The sequence below is a fragment of the Mytilus trossulus genome, chromosome 9, assembly GCF_036588685.1.
Source record: "Mytilus trossulus isolate FHL-02 chromosome 9, PNRI_Mtr1.1.1.hap1, whole genome shotgun sequence".
In the NCBI taxonomy this organism is placed as follows: domain Eukaryota; kingdom Metazoa; phylum Mollusca; class Bivalvia; order Mytilida; family Mytilidae; genus Mytilus; species Mytilus trossulus.
In genome coordinates, this window is record NC_086381.1 from 27,436,938 (window position 1) to 27,461,510 (window position 24,573).

General features: G+C 30.3%; 1 protein-coding gene across 9 annotated transcripts in view; it reads left to right on the forward strand.

Annotated features, from left to right (window-relative positions):
• The first annotated feature begins 25 nt into the window (after window positions 1-25).
• The window catches only part of LOC134685401 (osmotic avoidance abnormal protein 3-like), a 28,613-nt gene continuing 4,065 nt past the window's right edge, over window positions 26-24,573 (forward strand). Inside the window, exons 1-21 of one of the 9 annotated variants that reach the window (XM_063545143.1) lie at window positions 26-189; window positions 2,223-2,460; window positions 3,062-3,177; window positions 3,558-3,727; window positions 4,261-4,494; window positions 4,928-5,311; window positions 5,674-5,700; window positions 7,513-7,571; window positions 8,083-8,242; window positions 10,699-10,737; window positions 13,066-13,095; window positions 14,826-15,191; window positions 16,080-16,108; window positions 16,967-17,130; window positions 17,794-17,909; window positions 18,134-18,240; window positions 20,213-20,474; window positions 20,855-20,884; window positions 22,336-22,359; window positions 23,638-23,753; window positions 24,317-24,404. In XM_063545143.1, the coding sequence (XP_063401213.1) occupies window positions 2,227-2,460; window positions 3,062-3,177; window positions 3,558-3,727; window positions 4,261-4,494; window positions 4,928-5,311; window positions 5,674-5,700; window positions 7,513-7,571; window positions 8,083-8,242; window positions 10,699-10,737; window positions 13,066-13,095; window positions 14,826-15,191; window positions 16,080-16,108; window positions 16,967-17,130; window positions 17,794-17,909; window positions 18,134-18,240; window positions 20,213-20,474; window positions 20,855-20,884; window positions 22,336-22,359; window positions 23,638-23,753; window positions 24,317-24,404 (2,755 nt within the window). In that variant the 5' untranslated portion in view covers window positions 26-189; window positions 2,223-2,226. The remainder of the gene's footprint in view (window positions 190-2,222; window positions 2,461-3,061; window positions 3,178-3,557; window positions 3,728-4,260; window positions 4,495-4,927; window positions 5,312-5,673; window positions 5,701-7,512; window positions 7,572-8,082; window positions 8,243-10,698; window positions 10,738-13,065; window positions 13,096-14,825; window positions 15,192-16,079; window positions 16,109-16,966; window positions 17,131-17,793; window positions 17,910-18,133; window positions 18,241-20,212; window positions 20,475-20,854; window positions 20,885-22,335; window positions 22,360-23,637; window positions 23,754-24,316; window positions 24,405-24,573) is intronic. The other 8 variants (XM_063545144.1, XM_063545145.1, XM_063545147.1 and 5 more) reach the window with 8 other exon arrangements.

Consider the following 24,573-nt stretch of genomic DNA (forward strand, 5'->3'; position numbering starts at 1 on the left):
AAATTTTGTCGTCGTTTCCCGTCATGCACTGCGAAAATATTTCTAAAGAGGAAGAAGATATTCCAATGAAATTTTGTTAAAATGTCTTTAAATTGCTCTGCATAGGTTAATTTTCGAACTGCAGTAATTTCATAGCTTTTAATTTTAGTACAGCTTCAACTCATATAGTTGGTACGACATATAATTTAGGTAATATACGAGAATTTCAACTTGAAACTGGATAGTTTACATAGTTTCCAAGGAAACATTTTCTTGAAATATAGTAATATAACTAATATTGAAGTTTATTGTAAATTATTTTATTTCCATTTCTATGCCTAGTTCTTGATACACATTTGACACCCCACCCTACCCAAAACATAATGACTTCATAACTGCCAAGTGGAAGACCCCCCCCCCCCCCCCCCCCCTTTCCCCTCAGTTAATATAACAGCTGAGGGGGAGATTTTGAGAGAATGACATTTTCAAGTTAGATATAAGACCAGTTAAGGTTTTCATCTACAATCCCCAATAATAGTTAATAGATAAATGCTTTTATTTTTCAATTTTTGATGATAATCTTTTCAAGGTAGTGAAGGTGGGTTTTTTATAGCCCCTTTTCAATACATCTTTTCACTAATTGTCGATCTATCCTGCACATCACAAAAGTTCTCGTAATTTTTTTACGGGGAAGTTTCCAACCATATAAATAATATGAGGCAGGCATAACCTGTGAATGGGGACGAAGTCTGTATGTATTATTTTTTTAATTCAATCATGTTGATAAAAAAAACCGAAATACCGTACGTAACGTTCCCGATTTTGGTTCTGTTGTTAGGGAATTAGCTGTGACGTTCTCTAAGTTATGACGTCATATTCGATGTAAACAAAGGAAACGCTTTCATCAGCTAATTTTTTTTTTCATATCAAACAATTATTAAAATTGAATTTGTATTGAGATCCAATCTTATATTTTACTAGACTTATAAATATAAAAAAAATTCAAAGTCTCATGCAAACAAGACAGATATCTGCGCAAATGGGGGAAAACCAGAACAGGAAGTAGATCTGAAAAAAAAAGTTAAGGATTTTGAGTTCATTAGTAGAATGAAAAATTCGGGAAATTTTCCCGATTTAAAAAAAAAAAAATTTTATTGATTTTTCTACCGTAATTGGGGACTTTGTCCCCATATGAACAGGACTTGAAATGGCTAACTGTCAAAGAAGGATATTTCTGTTCTGAGTGCCATAAATACAGCACTAAAACAAGGAACAGGACAAAAACTTGGTTCTATAGGCCATGCATTCACAGGTGGGATTCCTGCAAAAGCTTTCATGATCAGATTGAGATATTTGAGATGCACAAAACTTATTTGTCAAATGAAAGGCTAGCAGTGATAGCAGAAGAATGGTTCAATTTCATTCAATGTGAATACAATATTTATCCTTCTTTTTGTGACCCCCACCCACAGCAAAATAATAAACTGAGTCGTATGTATTATAAAAAAATCACCCGGTTGCAAGTGTTTTTTTCAAAACACCCACCTTACCTTTTTTTTTGTAATTATTTTATTTTTCAAGATGAAACATGTGAAATTACATAATACAGTATTACACACCCACCTTACCTTAGTTAAAAAAACAAGAACACTATAAAAGACTATTTATAAAATAAAGAATAGTGGTATGATTGCAAAACAGACATCTATCAAACAGATATGTTGATGCCAATATAAGAAAACAGTTACAGTTTCTGTAAGCTACTTCACAAAAAGACAAAATGATACAGATACATGTAATATAAACAAAGATCAATCTAAAGATCAATTTAAAAATAAATGCTTCAAAGAAATTTATAATCATCCTGATGTGAGGAGACTGATCAAACAGATTTTGTGATTCAGTATGTCACATTGCATGTTGATTAAGGGGTTAAAATATTAGACACTGATTAGAGAACTTGATTTGGAAGTCAATTAGAGGAGCAGAAGTAGATCTGAGTCTTAACTTATATATCTTCTATGTAACATTTAATGAGACATGATTCAAATGAAGATTTTTTTTTATAAGAAATAAGTTTTCCTGTTCATTCAAACATGGATATGACTAATCAATGTTAGCCTTACTGTTATTTAAGCAGTCTATAAGTTTTGAGGGACGAAAAAAGTAACATGTTATTTTCAATATTGAAAGAAAGTAGACATATATTATACATATTGATATGAATCATTTTTAAATTTCAGAAAGATGAGTGAAGGAGAGTGTGTAAAGGTCATTGTGAGATGTCGTCCCATGAATAAAAGGGAAAATGACCTGAAGTGTAAACCATGTCTCTCTATGGAGTCAAAGAGGGGACAATGTACAATAAAGAATCCTGGAGATCCTAAAGCTCCCCCCAAAATGTTCACCTTTGATGGTTCATACTACACAGACTCAGTTACAGAGAATATTTACAATGAAATAGCCTACCCGTTGGTAGAGGTAAGACCTTACAGAGAATATTTACAATGAAATAGCTGTTTTCTGGCTCTGCTAATGTGTTGTCAGTAAACTTAAAAAGCATCTAATCACCAATTGGTTCCATCAGAGATTAAAATACAACACAGTTATCTTCTAATTGTACAAAGGGAAACATTTAATTAAATGCAAGATTTGAAGTCTTTCTACGCTGATCACACTCTACTGTACACGGAGAGGATATTTCAATACTTTAAAAGTACTCATGAAATGTTATGAAATGATCAGTTTATGTTGTTATGACTATTAGTGTGTTTTTGCTAGATTATTGAACATCTGATAGAAAGAAGTTTGCCTTATGATATAAACAAAGGACCAGTATTGGTTTGATGTTATATTGTTCTATACTTATTGCATTCCTTTTGGAACTCTTCCTTTCAGCATATTTGTTGTTTTTATGAATACAAACATGGTAACATCCCAACCTGATTTAAACAGTGATGCTGTCCTTACACCTAATACAATCTATTTTAGGCAGATTTATAACATTTGTACATCATTAAAATGTGTTCATTATTTCTTACTTTAATAAACGAAGTAAAACTAATTATACCTTTGTTTTCAGGGTGTATGTGAGGGATATAATGGTACAATTTTTGCCTATGGTCAGACAGGTTGTGGTAAATCATTTACTATGCAGGGTATAGTTGATCCTCCAACACAAAGAGGTGTTATTCCAAGGTAAATATAGTTATTGTAAAGATTTAAGGTCACCAGTGATAATTCAAAATTAATATGCAGCAGAAACAAAAATTCAACAGGGGCATTTAAAATGTTTCCTTGACCGTCTTTCTGTCCATTTGTTCCAATTTAATTTCTGCATCTTAAGTTGACCTTATGCCAATTAGGAGTTTACCTTATGCCAAATGCCAATTAAGAGTTTACCTTATGCCAATTAAGAGTTTACCTTATGCCAATTAAGAGTTTACCTTATGCCAATTAAGAGTTTACCTTATAAATGTCAATTTAAGAAACACAGACAGAATTCCAATTTGGGCTCAAACTCTTACATAATCTTTTTTTTCCACTTGTGATGATATATGTTTATTTATTTTTTTCAGAACTTTTGACCATATATTTGAAACAGTTTCTGTAATAGAGGGTACAAAATTTCTGCTACATGCATCCTACTGTGAAATCTACAATGAAGAAATCAGAGATTTATTGAGTAAAGATGTAAAAGCCAAGTTAGACTTACATGAACATCCAGATAAAGGAGTTTATGTCAACGGTAAATAATGTATAATAACCATATCATAGCATCATTTGGTAACTTTTAAAGATGTTTAACTTAGAAGAATGGGAATTGTTTTAGTGACAATCTTTTAAAATTGAGTTATTGCCCTTAGGCCACATTCTATAAAAAGTTGGTTTCAGATTAATAGCCAGTGAAAATTTGCATACATATAAATTAAAAACAAGTATATTTTAATTGTACTTTTTATTTAGTATAAAGGCTAAAATGTTTCTGATATGCAGATATTAAATATGTCACTAGAAAAACAGATAAAGTATTCTTGAATTTTTATTTAATTATGTTTGTTTAACAATCTGAACAAACTACTGTGTGAGTGATATTTAACATCATAATAAAACAAGTTATCTGTCAGTTATCACTAGTATCTGTGACCATCTTTTTGTTATACTTAAACTTCTTGGTTATCTACCTTTTAAGGGGAACATATTTGAACATTTTTTTTAAAAGGCAATTAAGCATAAGAGCTCCTGACATTGAATGATGAATTATCATATGTGATTTTCCAGGATTAACTATGCACCCAGTACACAATGTAGCTGACTGTGAGAAAATTATGGAAAGAGGTTGGAAAAACAGAGCAACAGGTGCCACTTTGATGAACGCTGATTCATCACGAAGTCACTCTATATTTAGTGTCATGTTAGAAATGAGTCAACAGGACGAGGAAGGAGAAGATCATATCAGGGCAGGAAAACTCAACTTAGTAGATTTGGCTGGTAGTGAAAGACAGGCAAAAACAGGTAGGTAGATTTGGCTTCTTTGTAACATCACCTTGGGGGAAAAAAAATAATCATGGACAACTTTTTCTTTTGTGCATTTACATGACCATGTATGCTTATGTTACTACATCACATTTCAATAAATAAATATTTTTTTCAACAATAAATTTCAAATGTGGTTTGAAAATGAAAACAGTGATCCGCGTGGAAATGATCTATTTCTTAATCTTGAAAAATTAACAATACCTAACAGAAAACTAGGCTAAATATATTTGACATTATCAAAGATAAATGATTGATTCAGGATTTCTGTATCTTCAAGTTTTCTTTAGTAGAGAACCATTTGTTAAAAACTCAACAAAATCTTAAACTTGTACAGAATTAAATGTTTTTTTATGTAAACATTTCTGTTCTTGATTCTAATGTTCTTAACAAACTAAATTTACCTTTATAGGAGCTACTGGTGCCAGATTGAAAGAAGCAACCAAAATTAATTTGTCATTGTCAGCCCTTGGTAATGTCATTTCTGCACTCGTTGATGGAAAATCTAAACATATACCCTACAGAGACTCCAAACTAACTCGTTTGTTACAAGACTCTCTCGGAGGTAACACAAAAACTCTGATGATAGCTTGTCTGTCTCCTGCTGATAATAACTATGATGAAACCTTGAGTACATTGAGATATGCTAATCGTGCCAAGAATATTACAAACAAACCCAAGATTAATGAGGATCCTAAAGATGCTTTGTTAAGACAATACCAGGAAGAGATTGAGAAGCTAAAAGCTATGTTAGCTGGAAAGATACCTGTAACAGCTTCAGAACCAAGCTCATCAGGTTAGCTAAGGATTTTAACATCTTTTAAAAAAATATAAAGTATTCAATGGTCTTTGGTATTTAAACCCTGTAAAAGTAACCAATTTAAAGTAAGGGTACCCTAATTTAAACCAGCTACATTCATTTTAACGTACATATTCATGCCACCTCCTTTAATTTCAAATAAGTAATGTAAATAAGACAGTGGCAATATTTTCACAAGAACTTTTTATCTCAGAATAGATTGGTTAAAAATCTTGAAACTTCTGTTGTCAACAGTATCATAAGCTTGAAATAATTGTTCATTTCCTTCGTGATATAAATTTAACCAATGATTGACTGTTATAATACTTAAATTGAAAAATATGTCTCCTTGTAACCAGATATGAATGATGATGATGATTATGACGGTAAGTTCCTCTAAGAAACAATTCTAATCTTCATGCACAAAATTAACTTGCAACTTGCATGGACATAAGTATTTTTCCGTTGTAATATTCACTATATGCCCTCATAAGAACCACATTTTATGAAAAATTATAGTATGATGTTTTCTGGTCGGATTAAAATTAACCTGATACAAAAAGGTCCCAACTCTCTCTGGTATATCTTTTGGTATGATCCTAATTTTATCTCTTTCTTGGTGATGTAAACAGATGTTTTTTTGTAAGGAAATTTGCCTTATTTGAAAATAAAATTAAGGTTAATAATTATCATGTTTGTCAATATGAGGAGAAAACAGAAACAAATGATGACGAAAAAAACATGTAACTTCAGAATACTCTTCATCTTTCAAGATCTGCTTTGTAAAAATCTGTCCTCAATTGCCTGTAATTTATTGAGGCAATATGTAGCCAAACACTGTAGGTAGAAAAATACTTATGTCCATACATAGTACCTGAAATTGAAACTTGTGTGTTCATGTCCTATTTTTGAATCACATTTAAATGCAGTATGACTTTCATGCACAACTTTACTAGTATTTATGTTCAATTTAATTCTATAACTGAAACATTATTGAATTCTTTTAACTTTCATGACTTTTATTGAGAAACTGGAGTACCATATCTAAAAGAAACTTGCTTTTTTGTGTGTTTAGCTTTACATTTCACTTCAATGTTCTATAACATGTTTAAGGGAATACATTAAATTGTCTTTTTCAAATTCTCTATATTCATTATCATTTGTCAATATGCCAATGATAAATAGTTGTGAAAACATAGAATTTATTCATCAGTCCAACAGTTCAAAGTTGAAATAGTACACTGAGGATTTCATTGTAATAAGGAACACTGTTAACCAGACAATCAATAGACCCTTAATTCTGTTACACTTTAACATTGCACTTAATAAAAAAATTGCACACAAGACATTTTTAGCTTCTTACTGTTTATTATTTTGATTATTGTTATAACTTTAGATAAAAGCACAATTTTGAAAAAGAAATTAAAAAAAAATAGAAAATCTAGCTGACCCTCATTATTTGAAATTCATAAGTCTGGTGATAAATAGATGAATTTATTTATTTAAGTATAATGAATTTTATTTCCTTTCTCTGTTCACATTTCTGTCTTGCCTGTAATAAAGTCACAAATTCAGGCAGATCTATGTAACTTTTCTTTGTCATCACAATCAGATGATAATGTTGTTAAGTTTTCTAGGTAGATACATTTCAAAATGATTTTGATGTGATTCATATTTGTTACACAGCTGAATTTTGTCACTGCGCTTCTGTATAAAGAAATGATTTATATTGCTTTTGAACTTCATATTGCTGTGTTGGAATGTGATTTTATGATCAGCTGGACAGTCACTTCCTGTTTTTCTTTACCTCTGATTTTTCTTATTATTCCCACTGAGAATAGAGAATTTCATTACATTTTTATTAACTTGTGAATTATGGAATTATTTGCCCCTGCACTTGTATTGCAATGTGTAATAAATTTCAGATCTGACTGGCAGTCACTTCCTTTTGAATGATACTGTTAATTTTAGTTATGCATTGAAGTTTCTGTAAATGTCTTATAATAAGTAGGGAGCATACTTTACAAGACACCACATGCAACATCTTGTTGTGGAGTTATGTCCCTTGTTTCTGTAAATGTCTTATAATAAGTAGGGAGCATACTTTACCAGACACCACATGCAACATCTTGTTGTGGAGTTATGTCCCTTGTTTCTGTCTATAAAGCATGCTCTCTTATAGTGTTTCATTATTTCAGGATCTAAACAACAGGCAAATAGACAGGACTTGGAGGAGGAGAAAGAAAGAATAAGAGAGGTATGGAAATCATGTTGGATTGCTGTCTGACAGATACTTGCCCTAAATCTCATATCGTTCATGATGAAAGTTTGGTATTCTGACGTTTAGTACAAAAATAAAAGCTTTCAAGCAATAGTCATTTACAATGCAAATGTATTAATAGTAACTTATGCAATTACCAATAAGACAGCTATCAACCAAAGATAACAGGGAAAGAAAATAAGCATCTGAAGGCTACAGTATACTGCTTTCAAGATGGTATTATCAATCTTCAACAGAATTTGATCATTTTTATTTGAATTTTGCTTCATATTTTTTTTAATCTCAACATAAATTTCAATTCCTAAAAACTAAAAAAGACCAACAATTACAATAAAAGTCATATTTAAAATAGGAAAACAAGATTTATGAGAGTATTCTGCCTTAAAAACAAATAATAATGATTTGTTTTGTAGTAGTTGTGAGAAGTGGCAACATTTACTGTATTTGAACATATATACAAAGAATAAGTAATTTTGTATTCATTTAGGAATATGATGCAAGACTTGAAGACATGAAAAAAGAATATGAAAACGAGAAGGTTTCAAAGAATAAAATACAGAATGATATGGTGAGACTGAGAGCTTTCTACGACAACAAATTATCTAATGTTGATGGACAGATTGCTGACCTACCACCCACTGCTGCAGGTATTAGACATTACACTCATTATATAGTATAGAACTAGTCAGTTAATCTCTTTTCATACAATACATCTGTGAAATAGAATTGTAACATTCGAGGCATTTGTGGACAATAACAAATGAGAGGAGATGCATATTGAAGATTGACATTTTCAATAAAAAAAACACAAGACTCATTTCATAAAAGGATTGTTTAATGGTCTTGGATCTATGTTCATATACTCTTTTATTCTGAGACTAAACTAATAGGCCTAACATTGTCAGAAGACGGAATAATAGGGTTGTTAGTGTGGTCACCATAATGCCCTGTTCTAGTGTTCTAGTGTTAGTGTTGTTGTCAAATAAAAATGTTACAGTTAATATTTAAGGGCTGAAAAGTTCAATTCTATGTCATATTTAAGAAAACAGATTGAGGGTTGGGATCCTGCTAACATGTTTAACCTCGCCACATTATATATGTATGTGCCTGTCCCAAAAATATTTTAGCAGATTGCTCAAGTGAAAGGTTATTAGTATGAAGTAAGCACTGTAAGTAAGGAAAATAAATGAGTGAACTCAGTGTTCAAACAACCTAAGAACTAATTTTAATCAAAAGAGATTTACAACCGCTATTTATATTCGCTTTGGGAACAGACATATAAATATTGTGGGATAAACTTATTATAGTTATTTTCTCCTTAATATCTCAATAAATTGTGGAACACATTGTTTATTTATTACCATTGAATCTAGAAAAGTTGTAAACCGATTGGTTTGTATTTTTGTTTCTTGTTATAGAGGAGTTTAGAGTGGTTCATTATATATTTTAATATGTGGGTCTACAGTTAAGTTTAAAAAGTCCATATTTATAACACAAATCAAATGTTACAATACTAAATTTCAGTGTATAACTGACATGAAAAGTTTTATAAAATAGACAATATTAAAGCTAGAGAAATAGAGATAATTTAGTCCTATAAAGAGCTTATAATATCTTAACTAAATCAATAGTTTAGTGTTGGTAGTAATAAAATATAAATGCCAATTTTATTTTATAACGCATGTTTTGTGATTTGAAAGTTGTAATGTGCTACTTAAATGTAGATATGCTTGTTTATTTTTAAACTGTATTTAAGATAATTATATTGTTGTTATTACATATATATGCCATATAACATTTTGGTTTACTCATGTTCCATAACTGAAATTATCAACCATAAATCATCATTCCTATTAAATCTTGGGAAACATTAAATTGCAGCTTAAATCTTAAAATTTTCATATCTTCAGCCCCTGTCTTAAGAATCAACAATCTTATCTTATCTTTAGTTGTGAAAACCTTTGTCCTAATTCTGAGATCTGTAATCTTCAGATCTTATAGTTAGATCTTTAAATTGGTTAGATTTTCAGCCTCAAACTACAGCCATTATCCTGAAATTTCTCAAATATTCAACCCTAATCTTGAAATTCCAACATTTTATTTCTTAAATATTCTTTTTGTATTGTAATTTTTCTATTGTCAAGTTGCATTTAACTATTCATCTGTTATTATTATGAAGATGTGAAAAAAAACAATCATTGCAATTTATAATTTTATTTATCTGTCTTTATACCATAACATTGCATGTATTGTAATGTTTAAAACATAATGAATGCATTTCAATGTTGCACAAACTAATTATATTACAGAAGTAGTTAATTAAAAGGTAGAGCAGTGCAGTAGCTGCAGTCATTAGACATAGTTCTTAATCTCTAAAATAATGGATTCATCATTCAATATGTCATTAAGTCTCTAAATGTGTACCGACTTTAATTAATAACTTGTTATCAGGTTTTCTCATAGTGGGAAGAATGTTATTTACTTCTAAGGAACACACATGATACCAAAGGAGATACTTTAAAATAAGCTTACCACTTATAGAGGCTATTTTATTGACTTTTTAAATGTGTACAAAAATATTTCATCGCCCACCCATAGGAACAAATTTAGGTTACCTCCCTTAGTCCTTGTAAATATTGATGGAACAGCCATGAGATGTGACATTTGTTTTCAATAATTTAAAGATTGTATGCAGATTTTATATATAAGGAACTGGTTTCTGTTTGCCCCTGCTCTGAAATAAGGGCCCTAATGGTACATCTTTGTTCACCCTTCCTTCATGAAATTTGGAATTTACCTTCATGAGAGCCTGCCTTACTATGTGACGTGTGATGAATTCCACACATATATCTCATCAACTTCCTGTTTACTTTTTACATGTAATGGCCATTTATGATATTTTTGTCACTTTTTCTCAGAGACTATGTATCAGAGTTTCTTGAAATTTGATAGCTGTATGATATCTACTAATGTTATTTTTCACTTATGGATAAAGTTTGCAGCATCATAGATCCATTTTAGAGATTAAGTTTTGATTTGCTCTGTAATGCTTGAGAGCTTTTAATATAGTAATTGTATAATAACCAACATATATATCATGTAGTCTTAGGCGAGATAGAATGGAAAGATGAAGATGGGAACAGTGAGTTTAAAATTCTCCTACATTATCACATTGCATGGACAATCACTGCTCAATTCTTGTACAGAAATAAAGGATGAATGTTCACATAAGTCACTCATCAAACCTATATATAATATAATGTTATTTTAAATCAATTTTTGATGGAAATCATGAACTATGATTAAGAAAATTACTTATCTATAAAGAACATCTGGTTTTGCTAATAAATTTGAAACTAAATATATATGGTTAATTTAAGTTCAACTTTAATTGTTTATTATTTCATAATTTTATTTAACAGAGAGAAAGATATTTCATATTCAGATATTCTTCTTGTACAGAAATAGAATTGAGCAGAAAATGGGCACAATGTTAACAGCCAATATTTCTATACATTCAGTGTGTAACAGAAATATTGGTTGTAGACAGAATCCTTCGCAGGTGATCTGAGATATAATGGCCTGGTACTAAAGATTCCAGTCTCTCACATCACCTGCACAAGTATCCCTTTCCCTTTTTGGAGTTTGGTTATTCTAGAAATAGTATCATGATTTAAAATACAAATGTATATTGTTGTAAGGAATTTTTAATTTATTTATAAGATAATCTAACATTGCATCTTGAGTCGAATCTTGACTGTTATTTTAAAGTGAAATGTTCTCTTGTTTTATGATGCATTTTTATAATCATGATACTATTTCTCATTTCTCAAGTGTTTGACATCTATAAATATATATATATACATATTTATTTTCAGAATCTCTTAAGGGAGATAAACATGTTTTTATAGCTGTTATCTTTTTTTTCCTTAAACTATCCAAATTAGCAATGAAATAAAACGAGATCCCCATGATTTATTTCTGGTAAAGATTGATAGATTTTTTTCTTCTGTTTTGCATTTTCGGGAATTTATAAATCAGAGTAGAAAAAAATAAATTGTTACTCAAATCTAACAGGATACAATTCAATGTTTTAAGACTCTATTGATCTATTAAAAATATATTTGAAACCTTTGCTGTTAGACAATAAAAGTCAACAACTATAACCAGTCAAAATATTACAAGGCTTTGTTCCGGCTTGTATCACACATTTGCATGCTTATTTTTTGCTCTATACAGCTTCTTTCCATAGAATAAAATTAATATGCCCAAGCAGTAAATTCTTACAGTAAGAGAAATACATTCACAAGACTTTTTTGGTTTTTTTTGCTTTTGCACAACAGATTTTTGCACACCCCAGCTTAAAACTTTGTGTTCATACATTGACAAAATGTGCTTCCTCATAAAATTATATTTTGAAAAAAAAATTAAATTCCCCATTTCCATTCTCAATTTTATTTAACGACATAATCTTCATTTTGCTTGACCTGTTATTGTTTCAGTTTAAGTCAATTTACTACATTAATCAATGAATAAAAAACATATACCGGTATATATGATATGAATAGCAGTTTGTTGATTAAAAAACTATATTTCAACCTTAATCCAAAAGCTGTAATTGATAAGTTCTCTGAAATTACAATTGTAGATCAACATTAAGATTGTACAAACAAATTGAAAATTTACTTTAAAATAGATCTTTTCTCAGAATCGTCATAAGCAAATTTTTTTCAGAAGTCTTTTTCAGTTTGTTTCAGTGAAGATCAGAGGGGTAATAACAGCTTCATGCAGCAAGGTCACTCTGATCTACATATATGCTTGATAAGTTTATGTCTGAATGTGGATCTTAGACACTATGTGACATACATTTTAGTTTCTGTCATACCATCATACTGAAGTTGAAACTCACTTTGATAACAGTTTCAATTATATAAGAACCAATTTTGGTACAAGACACACTTTTCTATATTACCGGTAGATAACCTATGTTTACAAGTCCATTTATCAGATAGTTGTGACTTACAATCATATAACTTGCTGATCTCCATTCTCTGTCATACTAAGTTAAGCCTCATTTTGAAGTTCATATCTCAGATCAAGTGACCTTCTTTTCAGTCCTTTCCAAACTATTTTAAAGTTAAAGTTTAAAGTTTTGAATTTCCTATTGATAACTGTTGTAATTATTATATATTTACTGAGCTACATTAGGGGAAAATCTAATCACCTTAGTTCTTATTGTTCAATTTTTATTCTCTGTCCAAAATAAAGAACTCATGTCTAACGTCAGTCATGCAAAGTAGCAATAATCTTACAATGAGTCATGTTCTAAAATCATAACATCAGAAGTTTAAAAAAAAAAAAAGAATTAGTGAGATAGACATTTATGAAGTAAAGTCTGACCGAATGTATTATAGTTCTTTATTGAGTAAAGAATATTCAATATAATGGAAGTGTTTATTTTTGTTTTAAGTTCTGTCCCACCCTGATCTGGAAAGCCTTGGTAAGTGTACTCTGCCGTTCTCTCTCTCCATCTATCTCTTGTGTGATCAATACTTCATATCACAGTAATACATAGAATTGCTTAATTATTCATTGAATACTGATGGTTTTGTAATGTTCATAATTTATTTTGACATAAATGAATTTATTGCATTATTTCTACTTCAATTGTTATTTGGAAAGTGAAAAAGTTTTACAATTTTGTCTAGATTATAATTTAACTTTTAAGCAGTTCTATGTTTATTTCTTACACACACAAACATACACATTGTCATAATGGCCTTTGGGTTTACACTTTTGTGGGTGTGGTGACCTGCTTGATTTGCATGTAATATTTCTCTCTTTGTTCAATACATCTAACAAAGGGATAAAAAAAATAAAATGGAAACTTGTAACAAAAGACTATCAAGGTTCTATATTTTTTATTTTTTTTTAAGCTCAGAAAATTAACTTATATATATTCAATTTTAAACCATTTTGTTTGATGATTTTTCTTGGGTAAAAAAAACCCAACTACACAATTAAAACCTAAATTTAATGGACTTAAGAAGTAGCAGAACAAAATTGGTGATGAAAAAAAACCTAGAATAAACAATGTAAATTGATAAAAAAGAATTAACTAATAACAAAGAAGTAAATTAATTACAAAGAAGTAAACTGATTACAAAGAAATAAAAAAGTTACATAGAAGTCCACAATAGCATAATAGCACCCGAAGATGAACAGATCAATATGCATAATAACAGTCTCCTGCTTTGGCTGTTTCGCTTGTGTTTGAGAAATCTTTAAAGCTTGTTTCTTTGTTTGTGCAGTGAATGGTTATATTTCCATATAAATCATACAGACAGTAACCACTGGATATTCAACATACATCTGTTACCAGATTGTGACTGGTTCTTAACTTACTTCATAGCACTACACTTGCACTTTTACATGAAATGTCACTAGCTCTTCTAAAATTAGTTTTATTTGAATATTCTTTTAGCAAACTATGCCAATGAAATGTGAGTTTAACTTCACTGAAAAAATATTATCATACTCCCTTTTAAAGGGGCAGATTCTCTCTACTTAAAAATCTGTTAAGTTAAACTACATGACTTTTTATGTTTAAAAAGGTTTCCTCCATCATATTTAAAAAAAAAAAAGTGAAAAGAGTTTTGTCTTTATTATTTTTCTGCCAAGTTTATCTGTTTAAACTTCAATCCTGATCATGTTAATAGTTAAGTGTAAAAGTTTGCTGAATGAATGTTAAATTTGAAGGACAAGTGTACTCCTATAACTACAAACAAGTATGACTGTTTCTTTTAATAGTGGGAATTATTCCATCAACCTTTCTACTTACAATCTGTTACACAGTGTGATATTATATGGCTTCCCAATGGCTCTGCAATTTTATATCGGCAAAATATTTTTTAGATGTATGGAATTAAGTTTTACATCCAAGTTCAGATTTTTTTATCATGTTGATACTACTTTTTCAGAATATTTACTAGTTGAGATTAAATTACTTAAATTGAATTTAGAGAATAAACACACTTATTTTCAAACTTGAAGGAAATAGATTTCACTCTTTGCTACAAGTGTTTTATGATAAATAACAACAACAAGGATAAACTGTGAAGTTTCTTTAAACATAGTTAACTCTCACTTTTATTATATCCCATTATTACTTGTTCATGTAAATTAAAAGATGTAAGAAAAATATTTCAAAATGTTTTACTTTTAATTTAGAATCGGAACAAAAGCAACCAGGAGGAGGAAAAGTATCACAAGCAAATGGTGAAATAATCAGTGGAGAGGTCATCCAACCATCAAAAGATGGAACAACAACCATCAAACAAGCAGATGGCAAAGTGGTTGTGATTCCACCAGGTGTCACTGCTGTCAAACAGGAAGATGGCACAATTGTACAGGTTCCTGAGGGGAAAACGGCTGTCAAGCAGCCAGATGGCTCAGTTGTTGTGGTTCCACAGGGCACTAAGATTGTTTATAAGAATACAACCAATACAGAATATATCACAAAGACAGAGTATGTGGAGAAAGAAGGGGAGGAACGACCATCTTCTGTGATGGGACAAGCTTTACCTGTGGGACCAGGTGAGTAGGTTACAGTTGTTCGTTGGGGGTTTCTAGACAACAAAGACAAGTAAGCAAAAGAATAAGATGTTCAAAGAAAAAAATTGAGCCAAAATGGAATATATTATTTCTGCAGAATTAAATGCTTGATATATATACTTCAATAAAACCTAGATAGCTAATAATTTTCCACTTCAAAAAATGAATAAATAGACCACTTTTGAGTTCATCCGTCACCGGAAAAAACTTGTCAATTATACACGCCTTTATGAAGTCATTTACCAGATAGAGGGGGTCGCCTGTATCCCTGCACTATTAACGTTCATCAAGTGTCTTAGTGATCGTCATTGTGCAGGATAAACTATAAATAATTGTTGTTCTGTAGGTACTTAATGACAATTCCCTAATGACAGCAGTACTGATTGTCAATTTTGAGAATTTAATTTGCCGAATAATTCATACAATATAGAATTATAGTTTTCCAACCACTCGCTCAACATTGGAACGGAAGTGATGACGCCCCTAAACGCAAAAATGACGTTCACTAAAACCAGAGTTTTTGACGGAAATGCATCGAACACGAAAGTTGTCTATTGACACATTAGTTTTTATTTTGTCTCAAAATTTCTTGAGGATTTATATTTCAAAAAATAATTGCATGTCTATGGTATAAATGTAATTACTGTAAATTAAGAAATTATTGTGAGGTGTTTTTCAATGCAAATAATGTGACTAGGCGAGTATCGCAAAACAAGCAAAAAGAACTTATATATATTTATTTAGAATTTCCTTAAAATGCATGGTGCTCTTTTTTTAAAAAATCACAATAATTTCTGAATTCACAGCTAGTAAGAACTGTTTAGAATTTAAAAAAAAAAATATCTCATTGACAAAAATGTATTCTTTTAGATGCAGGAGAAATGAAGATTATGACCATGGTAAGTTTATTCATTATGCTGCAAGTCATTTCTTAATTTATGGAAAGTTGTGGTGTTGTTTTTGCCTTCTATTTTTGTTGATACATCAGCTTTTTCTGTGAAAAATTGGATCTCACATAGCAAATATTTTTCAAAATGACTCCAGCTCAAACGAGGCAGCTTTTTTTCTCCATAAAATCCAAATTGGAAGCTCATGTATTTCCATTTGGCTTATCACAGAAAGGTCATGGGGGAACTGACATTAAACCCTGCCTTTACAAAACAAATGAAAGTAGTACATGTATTGTGTATTTTGTGCGATCTTGTAATTATTTTGACTTTGCTCATGTAGAAAATGTGTATTCAGGGTAAAATTGGGGTTTGAAATCAGCTGATTATTAATTTGTTGTCTAAATCAAAACACGTAGCAAATTCATGGGTAAAAAGCAGAGTTTTGGCTCAGAAAGGAAAGTCAGAGAACCACAAAAAAAAAAAGGATTAAAATTCTTTTGCAATGTATTTTGCCAAAAATGATTTGATTTTAACAGAATGTTATTGTTTATTTTTGGAAAATGTGTCTGTAAGTGGAAATTTGCAGGGAGAAGCATCACTTTTAGCAGGAAAACTAGTCTTCCACGTCAATAAAGATAGGAGTCAAATGTACCTGCCATAGGGAGTGTTGGTATATACAATCTTAGTGTTGGCAGGCTAGTGATTACTGTAGAATAACTACTTACACCACTCAGATTATGAGTTCCCTTAAAATGGATTATCTTAAAAGACCAACTTAGTCATTGCCTATGACTTAGATTTAATTCCACTTTAATTCTCTATCTTTTGTTAGTGTTGTTGTGTTACATGCAATATTGTGTATTATAGAATCAGAACCTAGAGCCTGGAGCAGAGGAAGAAGTAACTGCTGTCATGATAGATGGTGTACCCATGTTAAACAACGATGAAGGTTTGGTGGCACCGAGTTCTTCTCCAACTCAAATTAACATGCAAGACCAAATTAAACACCAGCAGGAAGAGGCTTTAAAAAGGTAAGGAAATGAGGCGGTATTGTAGATAAAAATATAGAAACTGATGAGAAATTGAGTTTTTCTCCAACTGAAATGGATATGAAGTTACAACAGAAACAACCTTAAAAGCGGGATCAGACTTGTGAAAAGAACTCATTTTGCAATTTTACTGGTCTCTTCAAGTACATACAAAAAATAAAAGAATTAGATTAAATGCAGATTTTTTAACATTAAGGTAGTAGATCATCTCAAGCAGTTCTACAGACTTATATAGCTCTAATAATAATACACTAGGCCACACTTAAAAATATTTTGGTTTGCCCAAACCCTACCCAAAGGTTGAGACAGTGGGTAGGTAGGTAGGCACCTCCTTTTTTTTCAAAAAAAGAAATTGAAGTATCAGATGTTTATTTGTCTTCATGCCTATTTGATTAAAAAAAACTTCTTCAAATCAGGACATTAAAAGAATTTGAGTAGGCAGCTTTTGTCTGGGTAGGTAGCGTTTGGGCAAACAAACCTATTATTTATTATGGCCCTATTCAAGCATGGATATTGTGTGTTTTAAGAAATGTTATATATGAAGGTTGGTTGGCTTGGAATTTTTTTATGCAATTGTATTAAAACTTGAGTTGATGAGCTGTTAATAATATGATAAGATATATGGTATTACAAAATATACTTCAGATTACAAGAGTTGGAAAGACAGATGGTAGGAGGTGAACAGAGTGATAATGCAGAAATGAAAGAAAGAAGAAAAAATAGACAGCTGGTCGCAGATGAAAGGAAGGAAAGGCTTATGGGTAATTATTTGAACAGAAACCACAACTAAGCCACTATGACCTTCTTGTCATACTTGAATGACTTAGGTTATGTTTTATTTATAACTTTAATTTTCTCAGATACATGTAACTTTTATATCAGTTATATTTATTCAATCCTCTTTCAATTTGATGATCTTTGTATCATATACATCTAATGCTTGAGTTGTTATTTGTGGTACTGATATATTTGTTTTTGTCAACAGAGGCCATAGCTAACATGGATGATGACTTTATCATGTTGGAGATTTATGATGATACGCAGGCAGAGTTACAAGCTAAAAATAAAGTTTTAGAGAAGGAAAAAGACAAGGTATAATAAAAAATATATTACATTTTATATATTAATATAAGAAGATGTGGCATGAGTGCCAACTCTCCATCCAAGTCATAAATTATAAAAGTTAACCATCATAGTTCAAAGTATGGCCTTTAATACAGAGCTTTGGCTTACACCAACCAGCAAGCTATAAAGGGCCCCAAATTTGACTACAGTCCTCAACAAGAACGCTTGTCCGATTGTCCGGTACTAGAGGTAAAAAAGGTTGGACAAGTAAAAGCTATACTACCGGTAAGCTTGTCCGATGGGACAAGTAGAATCATTCTGCAGAAAATAAATTTTAATCCAACTTTGATAAACAAAGTGTAATTCTTAACAAAAAAAGAAGAAAAGAAGATTTGTTTGACATCTTTCATTTTTAAACTGAAACTAATTGAAACTTTTTAAGACCCCTCAGACTTACAATCAATAATTTAAAACTGGTTCTTTGTCAAGTACTTTTAACAGGTAAAAAGCACACTTTTCTCGGAAACCAGTCTTACCATCCCGTTCAACCATGCACTTTTTAGATAAGGTAACTTTAAAGGACAGTTCGTCACCAGCTCGGAAATGATTCGGCTCCAAGTTTAATAGACAGTTGGGCACCGTAGGAGACATATTTCAGGGACATGATTAATAGACAGTTTGACAAGGCAGTAGACATTTCTGGACCAAGACAGACCAGAACCTATTTTCCTACCTTATTTTGTTGCTTTATAATAATTAATACCAATGTCCATACCGTATTTTTTAAATAAGAATGAGGAAATTTATTGTTTATCATAAAAATCATCAAATCATGTTTGATCTTTATATAGCAAAAACAATACTTGCAATGCAGTTGATAATTTCTGTGTCATTTGGTCTTTTGTCTCATTGACAATCATACCTCAAATTCTTTTTATTGATTGCATTAAAATAAACTTTTTTCAACTTTAAAATAAAATAGGATAAAAATCCAATGAGTGTACATTTAGAGGCCAATCAGATGGTGCCTCATGTCAAAGTATGATGAGACTTTAGCATTGATAAAAACTAGAACCTACTGTAAGTCCTATGATACAACTAAATTCAGTTGTTCATGACTCATATCTTTTAAAAGTATTTCAAAGGATATAAATCAAATTCTGTTCAATTTTTTTTTAATTCATTTTGTTCCTTGAATCAACTTGAAATGCAAAAAGGTTATTATTAAGATTTATTTGGACAAGTTACAATTTCATTCGGACAAGTAAGGTATGTACTTGTTCTACTGGACTGGACAAGTTATTGTAGAGGCCTGGACTAGTGTAAAACAAATCAGAAAACCTACAGTCTAGTCTAAATAAAAAACAAGAATCACTTATGAGCCACATCGACAAACAACAAGCACTGAACATCAAGTTCCTGTCTTAGGACAGGTGCAAACAAATTTACATGTATTTTTCATTCTCTCTGATTTTATGTAACATATTTATCAAGAATTTATGTGACAACAACAGTGGTGAACTAACAGTAAGATTATCTATAAAAAAATATTTGAGATATATGATGTAGATATTTGAAACTAAAATTCTTCATAAAAATTTGAACATATACAAACCATGAGAAAAGATAGGAACATAACATTTATTCCTCTATAACTCTGACATGGAACTTATATGTTGAAGTATAGTTTTAAAACTGGTTTGTTCTTAATTCCATTAGTGGTTTTCTCCAGGCACTTTGGCTTCCTCCATCAATAAAAACTGACCGCCATGAAATAGTAGCTGAAAAGGGGTGCTTAAATGCTGTTAAAACACAGAAAATCAAAAAAACTTTATTTCTCATTTTTCAATTTCCCTTGTCTTATATTTATTATTCCTAGTATACAAATTTTTGCACATAAAATATGTTATATCATTTCATCTACTATAACTGTAATACACATTTACATTCATTTAAATTAGTTTTACTGTATTCTGATCGTTATGTTACTTTTCTGTAGATTGAATCATTAGAAAGAGATATTATAGACATACAGTCAGAGTTCCAATTTGAGAGAATAGATTATCTTGATACAATCCGAAAACAAGAAAGACAACTCTTACTATTGGAAGGATTGATAGACAAAATTCATCCTTGTTTGAGGAGGGATTGTAACTATGCAAATATTGATAAAGTTAAGAAGGAATGTAAATGGGATGAAGAAACTGGAAGATGGATATTTCCCAGGATGCAAATTAATAATACAGCACTTCCTGTTGCAGGTAATTATCCGATTTTTAAGTTTCTGTGACACATAGGTAATCATTAGAATTCCAAACATCATATACATTCCTTAAATTTCAATATTACATATCATTACCCCAAGTCACATGCTAATTATTGATATATAACTCAAATACCATCCATATATATATGTAGAATGACAATTATTATCACAAGCGTTCACTCCATACATACCATTTATAATCACAAAAGCTATGGTGCACATATAACATTGAATAACAGAAAAAAAATGAGAAATACAACATCCATTATCCGTTAACAATCTTTGAGTAAAGAGCAAATAGATAAAAGAAATATATGCTGTATCTTTTCTTTAAAAGTTTTCTATGTTTTAAAGTTGAATTGATTTTATTAATAGGAAATAGCAATAGTGTAATGGATAGAAGAGGTAAACTTCAGAACTATTGTGCTGCTTGTAGTCATAAAAACTTTTACTTTCATTTACATGAGATTTATGTATAACTTTTATGTGAAAGCAGGAGACAAAAAAAATAAATGTTTTAGGCTATATTATATATTTGATTACATGAAATCTAGATTTTCTATACTGAATGCTCAAAACATAAGAATTGGCCGTGAAGTGATTGCTACAAGGTCATTTGTGCCTCTTATTTTCATATTAATTAACAGAAAAACATGATTGTGAATGGTTTGTAAAATTCAAAGTTTGGTTCAAAAGTATAAAATAATTGAATGAAAGTAAAAGTTTTGATAACAAGTAGTATATGCTGGTGTTGTTGCTAGATATGTCTAACATTGTAATTGATTATATTATAACATGGGTTTAAAGATCTAGCTCCTTTCTTCTGGTTCAAGGCTAACATCCAGGTCATCAGGAAAAGTTTATGTACTAGGTGTGAGAGATTTAATACAAAATTAGCCTAATTTTTATGATTTATTTCTTCCAAATCAAAAACCTATGTTCTGCTGCATTCTGGTTTTAAGGTTCAAAGGATGAATTACTATTTGAAAAATGTACTGAAGGAATTAATTTTAGTACTTCTCAGTATTATTATCATAAACTAGTGCAAAGTTAATGTTAAAAAGTATTTATCTAAATTGATCATTTTAAGGGCTGACAAGTGTGATTTATAGGTCTTAATTTTGTAAACAAAAAATAATAAAAATCAGTATATTCTAACCCAGGTATATGTCTTAGATTATACAGGTATTATATTAACTTCTCATGTTCTCTCACTATAACCTGGTACCTACATTTTTCCCTCAGCCCATCATTAACAGAGATACAGTCTTCATGTTGTGTGTGTACATACTATATATTTTTTATGTTACATTTTTGTAGACTGAGTTAACTTTCAAGAATTTCACTTTAGAAAAATTACCAATTGCCAATTTGTGTTATCCAGTATCTTTAAAAACTGAAAATCATTTGTAATAAATTGATAAAAATATACACTTATAGACAATATCTTAATTTTTCCCCCCAAAACACACTAGACAATATAAGTTTTCAATATTTTCAACATTTCACATGTTATGCATGTTAAAACAAAGGATTTATTTATGCAAATATCTTTATATAAACAAGATTTTAAATTCATTTCTTATGGAACTTTAATTTAAAAAGTAGCCTTTTACTTTTGCTTTCCAAAATTTGCATTATCTTACTTTTTTCCCCCATTCAATTGGCCTTTTAAAACATGTGTTTAAAAGATAAAAACAGTTTTCAGTGTACAAAGATAACTACTATAGATTCTTCTAAGTATATGTTTTATTTGTTAGATACTGAGTTCAGATCTGGACTAGAAAGACAAGGTATACAGTTGACAAGTTTCTTGTTTTCAGTTTTTTACTAAGCATGTTTATTTTAATTTTCAGGAATGCCAGGAATGCCCGAGCAAGGTCATTTTAACTTTTCTATTTTGCTATATGTTTCTGAAAACTGTCTAGAATCTTTGTATAATCAATATTTATCAAGGGTGTTCTTGGGTATATAGAAGTGTACAAGTGTGTTTACAATTTTCTCTTGCACTGACCTATTACTTTTGCATTTATTGTTTTGGAAGGGAGAGTATTTGTTTACTAAACATTTTTTTCTGAGACGGAAAATAATCCTCAAGAAATTACTTTTGGACTTATGTGATAACTGAATGCAACGCTGGCTTTTTGGTGGGGGTTGTTTTGCTCTGTAGTTTTCTATTTATTTTTGTTTTGATTTTTTTTTTATCTTTTCCCCATTATTATTTTGTTGTCATAGTGCTGTTAGTTGATTGTTTTCAATGACCTGTTGGAACCCTCTCCCTCTTTTTATAAAGAAGTACTTATTAACTACTGTTTCAGTAGCATCCTTGAATTGCATGATAAGGACATGAGACCACTCTCCACCTGAGACCCCAACGAAAAGGAGGATAATTGAAATATCTATAGGTTGTTGTATACCCTTCAACAATGAGAAAACCCATGCTGTATAGTAAGCTATAAATTGCCCCAAGGTTAAAAAAATGTAAAACAATTGATTTCTGCTAAAAGATTAAACATAAAAATTATGGCACACCCAACAACAACAACTAAATTACATGTTCCTGATTTGAGACATTCACATTATTTCTGCTTAAATATAAACCAGATTTTTGTCAATGCTATAATATCAATAAGTACTCCTCTAAAGGATCCATTGTAAAGATGTAATAAACAGTTTTCTAACATTTTTGTATACTCAGGCAAATTATTATGATAGAAAATTGTATATAACTTATTTAACTGTATATGGAGATATATCTTATAGAATTTTCTCTCGCACTACCTGTTTACATGAAATGATATTTTCCATTAAACTGAATTTGAGAAATAAAAGCATTTCTTGAAAGTCATTTCATTTCAGTAAAGTATATATGTTTTCCTTACCGTTCTGTTGACACATTCAGATTTTTTACTTTTATTTTATTTGGAATATAAAATAATTGAGATGTTTTTTTTGTAGCAGAAATTGCGTTTATTGAAAATAATGTCTTAGAGATTTCTTTAAAATATAGTTCTTCAATTATTTTTTTTTACTGTAAATGTTATGTTTCAGAAAAATTGTGTTAAATCATCTTGAATACTTGAGCAATGAACTAAAGTTTCATAACACCATGAATTATTGAGAGTTTTACTGTATAAATAAACTTCCTTGTTCTACAGAGGGTGTTATGCCAGGAGGAAGGGTCAGTAACAACACACATGGCAGACCACGACCTGTAACTAATGGGGAGGTCAATGCTAGTATCTATGACAACGAAGAGGACAGATATGCACAGGTCAGTAGTGTTTAGTATATGTTTCTTTTTTACCTTCGTTTTAGTTTTATCCTTGTCTGTGTACATCCGGACGTCTCAAAATTGGTTGCCTCAACCTAATATTTTATAATTTATACATAATGCTTATTACCACAAAACACAAAACAATTTTGAATTTTGGTAGTGTCAATTTTACTTTTCAAGAGTTATGTCCCTTTACAAATGGAAAATTGTTAATTTTTTTTGTTTCCATTCTCCTTCTTGTTTGCCACAACCAAATGATTTGAAACTTAAATATAATACTTATTTCCTCCAAACTCAGAACATGTTCTAATTTATAACTTTTATAGTTCTTTAGTAATGTCCTTTTATAACTTTATATGCAAGCAAGGGCCTCATCTTTGTCCCATGGACACATTCTCATTAATTTATGTTGTATGAATATAGTAGTAGATTAGATTTGAGGTAAACATTAATGAGGCAGCAAAAAATATAGAAAAGATAAATATAAACATCTACAGCATTATGTTGTTTACATTTTTTTATTCAAAAGGTAGAATTTTATTTGCTTTCATATTTTCCAGAGTTTATACAACAAGCATGATTCATCATCAGACTATTTTGAGAACAAGAGAGTGAAAAAATATCTGAACCAGCCAATCAGTCGAACAAGTGAGTGATTAAATGTCTGAGCCAAGTTGTTATTGGTGGAAAAAATATAAAGTTTTAAACCACTGGATTCAGATTATTTATTTATTAAATGCTGGCATAGTTTTATCGTAACAAAATTTTCTATTTGATGGACAAGGTCTTAGATATAGGAAAATGTGGTACGAGTTCC